This window comes from Mastomys coucha, unplaced genomic scaffold (genome assembly GCF_008632895.1).
Source record: "Mastomys coucha isolate ucsf_1 unplaced genomic scaffold, UCSF_Mcou_1 pScaffold20, whole genome shotgun sequence".
Taxonomy (NCBI): Eukaryota; Metazoa; Chordata; class Mammalia; order Rodentia; family Muridae; genus Mastomys; species Mastomys coucha.
In genome coordinates this window covers 128298133-128312951 of record NW_022196903.1, presented here as the reverse complement: position 1 = coordinate 128312951, position 14819 = coordinate 128298133, and the positions used below count along the sequence as shown (strand labels likewise).

Below are 14819 nucleotides of genomic sequence, written 5' to 3'. Positions count from 1 at the left end.
CTGCCTCCCAAGTGTTGGGATTAAAGGCGTGTGCCACCACTGCCTGGCTTATTATATATGTCTTATTGTATTTTCAACCTATGAATTATATTTCCTGATAATATAGTAGCTTCCCCATCGCCTAGGGAGTAGTAGTAAAATGAATTCACTCTGGTTTTTACCCATTGAATTCTGGATTATGTCATTGTTTGGAGTGTGTCCGGTAAAGAGAATTTTTTTGTTGTTGTTCAAATCCATTAGGATTCTGCTGCTGCTGTTGTTGTTGTTGTTGTTGGTGGTGGTGGTGTTTTCTCCTGTTGTTTTTTAAAAAAGAGAAAGACAAAAATAAAACCCAACAATGAAAGAAAAGTGTAAAACCTGTGTGGGTTTTATGTCTGCATGTGTGTAGGGATGCACGCTCACATGCATGTTCTCATGAGTGAGCACAGGTGTGGGTTTTATGTCTGCATGTGTGTAGGGATGCACGCTCACATGCATGTTCTCATGAGTGAGCACAGGTGTCTGGGGTCAGGTGCTTCTCTTTATCACTGCCTCCAGGCAGGCGGGCTGTAAGCTGGGGACACAGATGGGCATTGCCATGTCTAGCCCATGTGGGTTCTCAGGATCTGATCACAGGTCCTCATACTTGCACCTACTGTGTCATCTCCCCAAGGTGTAGTGATTTAGTTGAGTTTGTTATCAGTACTGATGGGTAACAAATTGGTTATTCTTTTGTTATACCATAGTGTGGCAATATTAAGCATTATAATAACGTTCATATCCTTAAATAAGAAGTCTTCTCACTGGAGATAATTTTACAGTTAATTTTAATTGAAGGGAAATAATTGTGGCATGCTGTTATTTGCACAGGCAGTGATTTAAAATGAATCTAGCTTTTCTTTTTTCTTTTTTTTTTTCAAGACAGGGTTTCTCTGTGTAGCCCTGGCTGTCCTGGAACTTACTCTGTAGACCAGGCTGGCCTCAAACTCAGAAATCCACCTGCCTCTGTCTCCCAAGTGCTGGGATTAAAGGTGTGTGCCACCACCACCTGGTGAATCTAGTTTTTATTATTTGAAAAATAGTTAAATACAACAACTGAGTTCAGATATATAATTTTTTTAAATACTGAGACTAAACATAGCAGCGCTATGAATATTAGGCACTGCTCTACCACTGAGTTTTTTCTCTCCAGCCCAAGTTATGTGCTTAATAAATATTGTGATTATGAAGCTGACATAAAAATGTATTTGGCTTAAACAGAAGAAAGTTATTTTTGTTTGTTTGTTTGTTTGCTTGTTTCTTTGTAGTACTGAGACTCACCGCAGGCTCTTTGTAACTTTTTGTTTTTATGTTTGTTTCTTTGTAGTACTGAGACTCACTGCAGGCTCTTTGTTTGGATTTTAAGTGTTTCTCATTTTAAGGCCATGTGTCACCAGATTGTGGAGCCGTTAGGTGTTGGAATCTTTGGGGATTTTTCAAATAGAGTCTCACTGTGTTGTCCACTCTAGTCTCCTGCAGACCTCAAATGATTCTTGAGATTCTCCTAATTCAGCCCTAATTAGCGTCTGGGGCAGTATCTGCCACTGTACCTGGCATGGCCTTGTCATAGTGATGTTGTCAGGAGCACAACTGAACAGCACGGTGCTTGCCTGCACACCTGAGGCCTTGTGTTCCATTCTGAGCATTGAAAGTGTTTTCTTCTGTGATGACAGTTATGTAAAGACATATATTTTTAAAATATATATATTTAGACTATAAAAAGTAGTGATAAAACTGGATTACAAGTAAATTTTTTCTTTGGCTTTTTAAAATTGGATATTTTATTTATTTACATTTCAAATGTTATCCCCTTTCCTGGTTTCCCTTCCGGTAACCCCTTATCCCATCCTCCCTTCACCTGCTTCTATGAGGGTACTCACCCACCCACCCACCCACTCTTGCCTTCCTGCCCTGGCATTCCCCTACACTGGGGCATCAAGCCTTCTCAGGACCAACAGCTTCTCCTCCCATTGATGTCCAACAAAGCTATCCTATGCTACACATGCAGCTGAAGCCATGGGTCCTTCATGTGTACTCTTAGGTTGGTGTTTTAGTCCCTGGGAGCTCTGGGGGGTCTGGTTGGTTGATATTGTTGTTCTTCCTATGGAGTTGCAAACCCCTTCAGCTCCTTCAGACCTTTCTCTAACTCCTCCATTGGGGTCCCAGTGCTCAGTCCAATGGTTGGTTGCGAGTATCTGCCTTCTGTATTTGTCAGGCTCTGGCAGAGCCTCTCAGGAGACAACTATATCAGGCTCCTGTCAGCAAGCACTTCTTGGCATCAGCAATAGTGTCTGAGTTTGTGTCTGTATATGGGATGGATCCCTGGATGTGGCAGTCTCTGGATGGCCTTTCCTTCAGTCTCTGCTCTATACTTTATCTCCATATTTGCTCCCTTGAGTATTTTGTTCCCCCTTCTAAGAAGGACCAAAGCATCCACACTTTGGTTTCCTTCTTCTTGAGCTTCATGTGGTCTGTGAATTGTATCTTAGGTATTTGGAGCTTTTGGGCTAATATCCACTTATCAATAACTGTATACCATATGTGTTCTTTTGTGATTGGGTAACCTCGCTCAAGGTGATATTTTCTAATTCCATTTATTTGCCCAAGAATTTCATAAAGTCATTGTTTTTAATAGCTGAGTAGTACTCCATTGTGTAAATGTACCACATTTTCTGTATCCATTCCTCTGTTGAGGGACATCTGGGTTCTTTTCAGCTTCTGGCTGTTATAAATAAGGCTGCTATGAACATAGTGGAGCATATGTCCTTATTACATGTTGGAGGATCTTTTGGGTATATGCCCAGGAGTGGTATAGCTGTGTCCTCTGGTAGTACTATGTCCAATTTTCTGAGGAGCTGCCAAACTGATTTCCAGAGTGGTTGTACCAGCTTGCAATCTCACCAGCAATGAAGGAGTGTTCCTCTTTCTCCACAACTTTGCCAGCATCTGCTGTCACCTGAGTTTTTGATCCTAGCCATTCTGACTGGTATGAGGTGGAATCTCAGGGTTGTTTTGATTTGCATTTCCTGATGACTAAGGATGTTGAACATTTCTTTAGGTGCTTCTCAGCCATTCGGTATTCATCAGTTGAGAATTCTTTGTTTAGTTCTGTACCCCATTTTTTAATAGGGCTATTTGATTCTCTGGAGTCTAACTTCTTGAGTTTTTTGTATATATTGGATATTATCCCACTATTGGATGTAGAATTGGTAAAAAAATCTTTTTCCCAATCTTTTGTCTGCCCTTTCGTCCTATTGACAGTGTCCTTTGCCTTATAGAAGCTTTGCAGTTTTAAGAGGTCCCATTTGTCGAATCTTTTTTTTTTTTTGGTTTTTTGAGACAGGGTTTCTCTGTGTAGTCCTGGCTGTCCTGGAACTTACTCTGTAGACCAGGCTGGCCTCGAACTCAGAAATCCGCCTGCCTCTGCCTCCCAAGTGCTGGGATTAAAGGTGTGCGCCACCACTGCCTGGCCCATTTGTTGATTCTTGATCTTAGAGCATAAGCTATTGGTGTCCTGTTCAGGAAATTTCCCCCTGTGCCCATGTGTTTAAGGCTCTTCCCTACTTTCTCTTCTGTTAGTTTCAGTGTATCTGGTTTTATGTGGAGGTCCTTGATCCACTTGGACTTGAGCTTTGTACAGGAGCTCTTTCTGACTTCTTAAAGATATAATACATCTCTCAATAGCAGTAGCAATGTATTCTGCTTAGGTTACAGGAACTCAAAGGTCAAGTTGGTACATACAATTTGAGAACATGTAAGCACTTCTGGTATCCTCTTGACTGTAGTACTGAATCTCAGAAATTCATTTCACCAGAGGATCTAGACACACACACACAAACACACACACACACACGCCACACAGCATGGTTTCATAATGTTGCTTGAAGAAGAGGCAGAGCTCCTCTGTGGGGCTAAAAGTCTGAATGTCCTCTTCTGTGAGAGCACTGCTATTGAATGCTAGGGTGCTGCCTTCAGAGACTTCATGTGCACAGAAAACCTAAGCCATAGAGCTTGAAATAAAGGGAAGGAGAGTGGGAGCATTGCTGACTGTGGATACGTATGCTTATAATTCCCAGAGAGAATCTCAGACTGGCAGGTTTACAAGTCTGAGACCAGCTCGGACAACTCAGGGAGGGAGACTATCTAAACAGAGAAAAATAATTAGAACAAATGTAACAAAATCAAACCTTGTACAACAATGTAAACATATTTAATGCAATTGAATTATATACCCTTAAATGATTCAATTGATAAAATGCTGCTACATATGTTTTATCATAGTTAAAAGAAATTGTGTCTCCATGTAGAGTGCTAGACATGCTTTAAAAAGAAAATCCTAAAGAAATTTAACAGATAAAACTGAACCAGTATCCCATCTTCCTTTTAGAAAATATCTTTTAAAGGGGCTTAATTTTTTTGCTCACAATTTTTATTTGTATATAACGTTAATTGCAAGTTTTAGAAAATGAATATTAATGTCACCTGCCTCAAGAAGTAGAATGTTGCTTTAAGAAAGTACTCTCGAAGATAGTGCACTTGAGAGATGGAGGTGGTTCAAGGTCAGTTTGGGCAAGGAGACCGTTTCTCCAAGAAACAAAAAAATGAGTGAACAAATAGGGAAGGGGGAAAGAAAGGTTGGGACAGTCACAAAAGAAAATCTCATGAGCCTATGGTCCCAGCACTGGGCCACAGAGTGAATTAGAATTGGGCCTGGGCATTTAGTGGGACCTGTTCAGTCCTCCACTGCTAGAGGGAGAAGGAAGAGGAGGAAACAGAGGGACAGAGGAAAGGGAAGGAAAGAAATGGAGAAAGGAATGGGCCCTCGGTTCTTTCCAGGCAGTTTTCTAGAAGCAGCTCCTACTCCACAGACTGTAGCCCCAATCAGAGTTCGGTTTTTGAACATTATCAATGAGGTCATGGCATGGAAGCTTTTGGATGTTAGATTCTCTTACATAATTCTCTTACATAATGTATTTTTGAGATCCAATAGTGTAAATGTGTCAGCACTTTTTACTGAGTCACAGTTTATTATGTAACACTACAGTTACTCTCCTGTGAGGAGCCATTGTATTTAATTTTTAATGAAACTTCTGTGCATGTTCCAGACAATATTTGTAACTTACATTGATCCCACAGCATACATAAGTGAAGTATAGAAACTGACCTTTACTGTACCGCTCTCGTGTGACCTTGCCTCATTTACCCATTTACGCTCTGTATTTCTTCCCAGCTTGCTCTCTGGTTTTATCTTAGGAGTTTGATAGATGCCCACTCTGGAGAGTTGTGTTTCCATGTGCTTCTGTGTACCTGTGCCATTACAAATATGTGTTTCTCCTCTTGTGTAATATCCTCTTATTTATTTATCAAGTGCCCGTGAAGTCCTGTGCTCTGGGAGGTCTTTAATAGCTGCTGTGTCTCTCCCCATGTTACGCAGTGTGAACTACACTGTTGTGCTTACTTACTGCCTGCTCCTCTTTTAACCAAAATCACAGGGTTTTTTTGTTCTGTTCTGTTCTGTTTTGTTTTGTTTTAAGAACATGGGTCATATTTATGCTTTTAAATCCTCTATACAATCTAATATGTTTTTGAAAACATAATAGACTCTAAGAAAACCGTCCTTCAGATTCACCATGTAAACTGTTCAGCTGCGATCTGCACTAGTCTGTTTTAAAGATAATGCTTTTCTCATGAGCATATGATAAACGAATGTGTTCCTTAGAGGATTTACTAGCACATGCTTTAATGAAATAAGTTTGGTAAGATAAATAATATTAATAATTACAGACTGTAATCCAGCATTCAGAGGGATGAGGCAGGATTTTCTCCGAGTCAAGAGTAGCCTGGGCCGTACAGTAAGACTGCTCATACAAATCAGCACAGGGCGACACAGTCATGAAGGCCTTAGTGACGTCCCTAGTCCTTCTATTCTTGCCCTTTTAAAGATGACCATCCCTTGTGTGTCACACAGTCAGCTGTGTGTCCTTGAATTATCACTTAGCCTCTCGGACTCATTTTTCTCATTTGTGGAGCAAGGAAATCATGGTAACAGTAAAACACTAAATGCTGACTGCTTTCACAAATGAATTATGTTAAGAAAGCTAGTTTAAGGCAGAAAAGCTTCACCGTGAAGACTTTTTATGTTTTTGTAAATCCTTTTAATGTTCTGCTGGATTTTGATGAGTTCTGCATTGTTCTTCTCTAACACATAGTTTTGGTTGGAGCATATGAAGAGCACTTGGCCTCACTAGGTAGATGGTTAGAGAATGGACTGTGATCATAGTTTTGCCAGCGTTGGAGAGATGTGCCTATGTGCTAGCAGTTCCCATCCCTGGTGCCCACATAGGCGAGCCAGGATGGTCGTGCACATCTGTAACCAAGGAAGCCATGCCCTACAGCTATTGACCAGTCCGAAATGATGGGCTCTAGACTCTGTAAGAACTCTTGTCTCAGAGAGTAATAGAGTGAAATGCCTGGCATTGACTATTACCTCCCTGTACATATACCCACATGAACAGGCACAAATAATGATAGTTTTTCCAAATAATATGGTTATTCATCTTGGATTTTACACTAAGTCTTGACAAGCAATAGTTTATTATAGGTTTGGTTTTAACATTAGCTTACGTTTCCTTATTATATTAAAATATGTGTTTTGAGCTAGGGATATGGCTCAGTGATACTTGCTCACTGGGTATCTGAGTTCTGTTCCCAGTACAACCAAAGATGTGTGTATGTGAGTGCATGTGTGTGCATGTGGGTGCACATGCATATGTATATGGGCATACACATATGGTATGCATGCATACCATTGGTGTTGCTGTGTGTAATGTCGTGTACCTGTAGTATCAGTGTAAGCTACATGGATGATTGTGAATTATTTGAGGCCAGAGTTTGGCATGAAAATAGGATGAGACCTTGACGGGGTATTGGCGCACAGATGAGGAGGTGTGTGCTTGAGGTGGTGATGCTCAGTAGGTAAGAGCATTTGCTGCACAAGTAGGAGGGCCGTAGTCAAAACTCCAAACACTGTGGGAAATCAGTAAAGCCAGGCATGGCTGTGTGTACTGTGACCCTAGGGCTGTACCGAGTTAGGCGGGTCGGTGGGGCTCTCTGGTCACCAGTGTATCTCCAGGTTTAGTGAGAGACCTTGTCTTAGTGGGGAGCAGTAAAACAGGACACTGAGTGTCCTTCTCTGACCTGCACCTGTATATACAAGACCAAGAGGGAAGGAACATAAGGAAAAAAGAGAAAAGAAAACTGCATGTGGGAGATTGTGCCTGTAGCCCAGATTTAGGAGGCTGAGATAGGATTACTGCAAGTCTGAGGCAAGCTTGGGCTGCAGACTGAGACCTTCCCTCAATCCCCTACTCCGCCCTTCCCTCTAGTGTTGATTTTTGTTGTTATTGTTTTGGAGACAAGACCTCTGGTATGTACCCCGTCTGAGTCTCAAACTCCATCTTCCATCTCCCAGTTGGCCAGAATTGCTTATGGACCACCACGGCCAGCAGTACCTATCTGTTTATTTTCTGTAGGTTGTGTGTGGCATATAGTTTCAGAACTTAGTCTTTTGGAAGTATTAGATTTTCATTCAGAAGGCTAGAGAGAAATGGTTCCATGTACTGGCTGCTCTTGCAGAGAACCAAGTTTTGGTTTCTAGCACCCATGCGGTAGCTCACAACTATCTGTAACTCCAGTTCCTAGGGGAACTGATGCTCTCTTCTTGTTTCCATGGGCACAAGCATGGACATTGTGCACATACATGTATGCAGGCACCCACTCGTACATGGAAAAAAAAATTAAGAAAGAAATTCTTAGGTCTTAAGATTCTGACCTGTTTTATTGTTAATACCCTTCTCATGAGAATGAGACAAGTGCTACTCACCTGTCAGGTTTGCAGAATTGGATAGATTCAGGTTTTCCAGAACTTGATTTCTGATCCTAAGTTCCAGTTTTATAATTAGCTACAGAACTGGCCATTGTTCTGCTTGGCTTGTTTGTTTTTGTTTACTTATTTATTTATGTAATAGGCTCCTTCAGGTTTCTTTGTTTGTTTGCTTAAATTCCTGCCCTATACCTGTTTGTCATTCTTTTAGATAAAAATCATACTCTAGTTTGATTTATGTTTACAATGTAAACAGATGTTTGCCTATTAAAAACTAACCTGGTTAGATTTGCAGTGTAAGTGTAAAGTATACCTCCATCTCAGTAAACAATAATAAAGAACTTGACTTTTTTTTAACAATTAACATTTTTCTTACTGATTTATCATGATTTTTTTTTTTAAAGATAGGCTCTCATGTAGCCTAGGCTAGTCTCAATCTCATGTAGCCTAGGTTAGTCTCAAGCTTGCTATGTGACCAAGGATGACCTTTAACTCCTGACTCCTTCCCTGTACCGCCAAAGTGCTGAGGTCACAGGGATGTTCTGTTGGAACCAGCTCCATCATCAGCATTCCCAAGTGGGACTGGACTGCTTTGTCCATTAAAGCTGTGGCTCTGTGGCTCTCAGGGACTCTCACTACTGTAGCTAACTACCTTGAGTCTACTAAAGTGCTTCCACCTTTACCCACAAGTCCTTCTTCTTTGTTGTTAATACAAATGTGAAAAATGCTAATGCCACTTCAGAATTATTATAAAACACAGTTCTCACTTGTTTACCACTCTAACTAGTAATGGGACCTGGGAGTGTAAATAAGGCTGACTAAAGTCTCATGCAAGAGCCAACTTTATTCAGAGCATCAGTTTATACTCCCAGGGTTAAGAGGAATCACATGAGTAAAGTGTATGAGCACAAAAAAGTGTGTAGGCCTCACACGGAAGGCAAGCCACACATGGCAGAGACAGGTTTTTCCATAGAGGCATATAAACAAATAACAATGGCTAGTTATAATGAGTAATCTGGAAGTATACTCACTTCGTCCACTACACCTGGAAGGAGCATGAAAACACATTCCAAGATGTTTCTGAAGACACTGAGGTCACAAAACTTCTGTCTTGTTTCTTGGAGGTTTCTCACAAGCCCTCAGGATTTCCCTCCCAGGACTCCATTTTTGGGCTGTGTTCTGACACTCACATAAACCCAATGACAAGAAGGAGTAGAGTCTTTGGGGTGTGAGCCGGCTTTTGAGAACCTCAGCTATGTTCATTCTAAGCTAACTTTAAAAAAACATGGAAAATGTCAGTCATAGTAGTGGTTCCTGGGTGGGTTGCAGATATTTTAGTCCTAATCAAACTAAGTAGAAGACTATCTGTTTTATTGGTTACCACATCTGGAGGACTGTGATCAGATGAAGTGTGTATTATAAAATGCTGTCTGTTTATTTTGAATGCGCTCACTTGGCTCTGATTGCTCTATCTCTGTGTGACCACTGTCTTTTGTTTCTTGTTCATGTGAAGAGCCTCCAACATGTTCCCCTCAGCAGTTTACATGTTTCACTGGGGATATTGACTGCATCCCTGTGGCTTGGCGGTGCGATGGCTTCACTGAGTGCGAAGACCAGAGCGATGAACTCAATTGTCCTGTGTGCTCAGAGGCTCAGTTCCAGTGTGCCAGTGGGCAGTGCATTGATGGTGCCCTTCGATGCAATGGTGATGCGAACTGCCAGGATAAATCAGACGAGAAGAACTGTGAAGGTACTAAGAGTGCCTCAGTGCTTGGCTTATAGTTCTTTGCATCAAGTTATTACAATTCAGTGTCCTTTTGTTGTTGCTTTTGTTTGTTTTGGCTCTTTGGCTCAGTATATTTGAGTTTTATATTTGACTATGCCTTGCACATTATATATGTTGCTAATTATTTGAACCGTGTTATATGTGTAAGTTCTCTACAAATTAATGTGTTTATTTTGCTACTTGATTGAAATGCCTTGGTGGTGAATGTCTTTGGCTGTGATAAAACACATGAAAGGCAACTTCATGAAGAAAGAGTTTATTTTGGCCAAATGCTCCAGAGGGAGAGTCTATAAAGGCAGGGAAGCTGAGAGATCACATCTTCTACTTCAAGATACCAAGCAGAGGAAGTAAACTGGGAGTTGGGTGAGACTGTAAACTTAGCCCATCCCCAGTGATGTACCTCCTCCAGCAAAACTGCAACTCCCCATGATCTCCCAAAACAGCTCCACCAAATGGGGACCAAGTGTTTAAATATTTACCTTGTAAATTGCTCATTCAAGCCACCACAGTGACATTTTTATAAAGAGGTTTATTTAGCTCACATTCTGAAATGTGAAGGGCAGGTGCTGGCTTTAAGTGGGCTCTGGTAAAAACCTCCTGGCAGAGGGCAGCACAGTAGTGAGAGTACTTGGGAGAGCGAGGGCACACAACTCTACAGAAGGCAGGCAGGGTGAGAGGGGGGACAGGCTTGTTCTCCCTTTAAAATGTGTAGGTGTTTACCCGAATGGGAAGACTGACAAAAAGAACAGTAGTCACACAGAGCTAGGACAATAATAGCCAAGCGAATGCAATAAAAATAAACAGACAACATTTTACAATAAATAGAATTTGTAACCTACTTCATGCACAGAATACCTCTATGCATGGCATCCAAGGAAGCCATAAGAAGGTGTCAGATCCCTTGGAACTGGAGTTTATAGATCGTTGTGAGCTTCTCTGTAGGTACTGAGGAGGGACCTCTGGGAGAGCAGCCAGTGCTCTTTCACCATGGAGCCATCTCTCCAGCACGGGCTTCTTGTATGACTAGTTTTTCTCAAGAGCTAACACAGGGTACATTGAGCATCCCTAACACATTCTGAGAATGAGGACCAGTTACTTACCACTGAGCTCCCCTACCTTCAAACTACAGTAGGGACCAGGGCTCCAACATGTGAACCTTTGAAGGAAGGAGGACATTTAGACCATCCAAACCAAAATAGCACCAAAAAATAAGTAAAATAAAAAATAAAGAGCAAAGCAGAGAATATCATTTCTCTTCATTGGACTCCTTAGAGGTAGTACTCGCCTGTGTCTGAGCCTGGTATGTTTTTAGATTATACTTAGAAAGCATTTAATGGAATTTGTCTTTACATGGTGATAAAAATAAAACTGCCTTTTTTCTAGTGCTTTGTTTAATTGATCAGTTCCGCTGTGCCAATGGTCAGTGCGTCGGAAAGCACAAGAAATGCGACCACAGTGTGGACTGCAGTGACAGATCTGACGAACTGGACTGTTGTAAGTAGGAAGGAAGCCTTGTAAATCCCTCACGACGGAGAATTTGAAAAATACCTTTTCCTTTGCTTTTTGCATTTTACTTAAAATCCTGATTTCCCTATGTAAAATGCATATTCTAGTTACTTGTGCCAAAGATATTTTGTTTTGATTTTAATGATGGTTTAAGGACAGTAGTTGCCTTATGTAAATATATATATGTGTGAGTGTGTGTGTGTGCGTGCGTGTGTGTGTGTGTGTGTATATATGTGTATATATATATGTATATATATATATATTACTGTAATATATATATATATATTACAGTAGTGGTCGGATCCAACTGCCTTCACTCATCTGCAGCTTCCAGGTTCCTTCACTAAACTAAGTGGCATCATTCAAACCTAAGCTCTAGTTCCGGGCTATTCTTGCCTTTTTCTCCATTCCACTGAAAGTACTTGGTGACATCTCTAGGTCTGTCCCTTCTGGCCAAAAGTTTACAATGATACTTCCTGGTCTGTTGTCTTATTTAACATAGCTTCTTTAAGTTTATTTAAATTAAATAATGCTATTTAATTCATATTTTTATGTTGCATGATATATATGTATATATGTGTGTATGTGTTTATATATAAACTATATAATTTGATTTATCAACATACTGTTTTTATTTTTGTACTCTTCTATTGCTATTTTGAATATGCAGTTGTTTTCCTATTAGATAACTACAGTATTCTCTTATTTTAGATCCAACTGAGGAGCCAGCACCACAGGCCACCAACACGGTTGGTTCTGTTATTGGAGTAATTGTCACCATTTTTGTGTCTGGAACCATATACTTTATCTGCCAGAGGATGCTGTGTCCTCGTATGAAGGGGGATGGGGAGACCATGACTAACGACTATGTGGTTCACAGCCCAGCTTCTGTGCCCCTTGGTTATGTCCCGCACCCCAGCTCTCTGTCTGGATCTCTTCCAGGTGAGTGAAGAGTGTGAGAATCTGGTCTTGTCTAGTTTTAAGTTCTAGGATTACAAACTACTCTGAGATTAAGGAATTGTGAGAATTTTTTTTTTTTATACTGTTACACTGCCTTTCTCTGCAGAAGGACTTAATTAAGTATGACTTCGGCAGCCATCTCCATGCCTCTGACTGCCCCAATGAAAATAAGTCAGCCAGTGCTTAGTGAATCCCTACACTGGATAATTTCACCACAGGGGGACCCTGAGGCTATTAAGAGTAGGAATAAAGGAGTGGGAAGACAGATCAGTTTGCTGTCCACAAACAAGGATTTGGAAATAGCTGGTTGACAAGGAGAGACTGTAGCCCCCTCTGCCCTCTCCTGATCTAATATCCTGACAGTGGTGTGAGGTTGGTTTGGGTGTAGCCAAATGCCAGTGTCCCACCCTGACTATAATATTCGTGGGGAATAAAGCTTTTCCCAGTGTCTAGTGCCTTTAGTGAAAAGAATCTTGGATTTTAATGCATCTGGAGGAGATGCTTGGTCAACGATCTCTGAAAATAGGAATTTACTATGGTTGGGACTCTCAAAAAAGCCATAATATTTAAGCTGGTAAATAATGATTCTTCTTTGTTGCCACATGTATTTGTCGTACATAGAAATGGGAACCTACTTGGAACAAATAGAGTTTTTATATCAGCATTAGGAGTTTTGAGTTGAGAGGTGTCCGAGTCCTGTAGATAAAGAAGTACCGTGTGTGCATTGTGTCTGTCTTTGCGTTCTTTGGAGCTTCTCTGCTGTTTGGTTTACTCTGGTTTACAGTCTCCATCCCCACAGCCCTTTCCTTAAGCCTTCCATGAAAGCCTCTCACTTTGAAGGGCTGTTTCCCCAAACATGATCAGGTGGGAGGTGCTTCCCCTTATTTGAGGCCAGTTCTCAGTGAAACCATTGGTGTGGAGACACATTTCCCTTTTCCATGCACTCTTTACAGCTCTTACTAGGAAAAGAGGGCGTGGCGTGTATTGCTTAAGTCAGCGTGCTTGTAACTTGCGTGTTGATTAGCTGTTTCATGTATTTTTATAAATATTACCCTTCATTTTTCTTTCCTTCAGGAATGTCTCGAGGCAAATCAATGATCAGTTCCCTCAGTATCATGGGGGGAAGCAGTGGGCCCCCCTATGATCGAGCGCATGTCACAGGAGCATCCTCAAGCAGTTCTTCAAGTACCAAAGGCACTTACTTCCCTGCAGTAAGCAGTCGCTCTTGCTTTTCTTACAGGTTACAATGTATAGCGTGGTAGATGAGTTCATATAAACTCAACTGTGCTCAGTGATCATAATTTAAAAATAGTTCTGGGTGTGGGACTTAAGTACATAGGAGTCAATGGAGATTTTACCACTACTGCTCTGTGCTTGTAAATCTTTTAAATTTATTGTTGAAACATAGTTTCAACTTAGTTGAAAGTATTAGATAGTAATTTCACAATTTAGGTAAAGTTAAACTGCTAAGGAACCAAACAGACTAAAGGCAGCAGTTGTGCCTGGGGAGATAGTTGAGTCCATCCGGTGCTTGTCTCACAGGCTGGAGGACCTCCAAGCACAAGAGAAAAGCTGGGCCTCCTTCCGAATCCCAGGACTGCAGAGCAGGGAATAGGAGGCCTCCTGTTCATCAGCCAGTCTAGACCAGTTAGAGAAATCCAGGCTAATGAGCAAGCCTGTCTCTCTTTTTTTAATTAGCTAATTAATTAATTAATTAATTAATTAATTAATTATGTATAGTGTTCTGCCTGCATGTATGCCTGCAAGCCAGAAGAAGGCACCAGATCTCATTATAGATGGTTGTGAGCCACCATGTGGTTGCTGGGAATTGAACTCAGGACTTTTGGAAGAACAGCCAGTGCTCTTACCTGCTGAGCCACAGCACCAGCTTGAGCAAGCCTGTCTTAAAGGAGGTGGACAGTGTTCCTGAAGATGGCAACTAGGGTTGTCCCATGGCCTGTAGATGCATGAGTGGATACGTGCTCTTGTACGTACACATATAAAATTTAAAAGGAAGGACACTTAGAATTCCTCTTAAACTAATAAAAATTCTGTTTAAAAAATTAAAACCTTGTGTCTGTGCCAAACAAGCCAGTGTTGTAGCTGACATGTTTTCCTCTCCATCTACTTCAGGATGGAGAACTGTGGTCTAGAAAGGGAGCCACAGTCTTGAAGTGCTGTTAAGGCAGTTTTTTGGAAAGAAGAATATGCTAATACTACAGTGGAAAAGAACAGACACAAAAATGAGGAGATAGATCTGTGGACATTATCCTTAGTTTAGTATTTTAATTGTTTTCCTTTTAGATTTTGAACCCACCACCATCACCCGCCACAGAACGATCCCACTATACCATGGAATTTGGTTATTCTTCTAACAGTCCTTCCACACATAGGTCCTACAGGTAAGACACACCCTTTCCATATTCCATTTGTGAACATTCTAAGTGTCAAATGAACAGACCATAATCACCAAAGAAAGACTAGGATGTTTGTCCACCTGTAAATCCTTTCTTTCTCCGGGCATTTTTCATTTTATTATTTTATTTTATTTTTAAAGATTGATTATTTATTTAATGTATGTGAGTACACTGTAGCTGTCTTCAGACACTCCAGAAGAGGGCATCAGATCCTATTACAGATGGTTGTGAACCACCATGTCGTTGCTGG

At 41.0% G+C, this 14819-nt stretch overlaps 1 protein-coding gene across 1 annotated transcript in view; it reads left to right on the top strand.

Annotated features, from left to right (window-relative positions):
• Positions 1-14819, top strand: part of Lrp6 (LDL receptor related protein 6) — a 128520-nt gene that overhangs the window by 107006 nt on the left and 6695 nt on the right. Inside the window, exons 18-22 of the mRNA XM_031383631.1 lie at positions 9414-9650; positions 11070-11180; positions 11904-12134; positions 13227-13363; positions 14457-14554. Of these exons, the coding sequence (XP_031239491.1) occupies positions 9414-9650; positions 11070-11180; positions 11904-12134; positions 13227-13363; positions 14457-14554 (814 nt within the window). The remainder of the gene's footprint in view (positions 1-9413; positions 9651-11069; positions 11181-11903; positions 12135-13226; positions 13364-14456; positions 14555-14819) is intronic.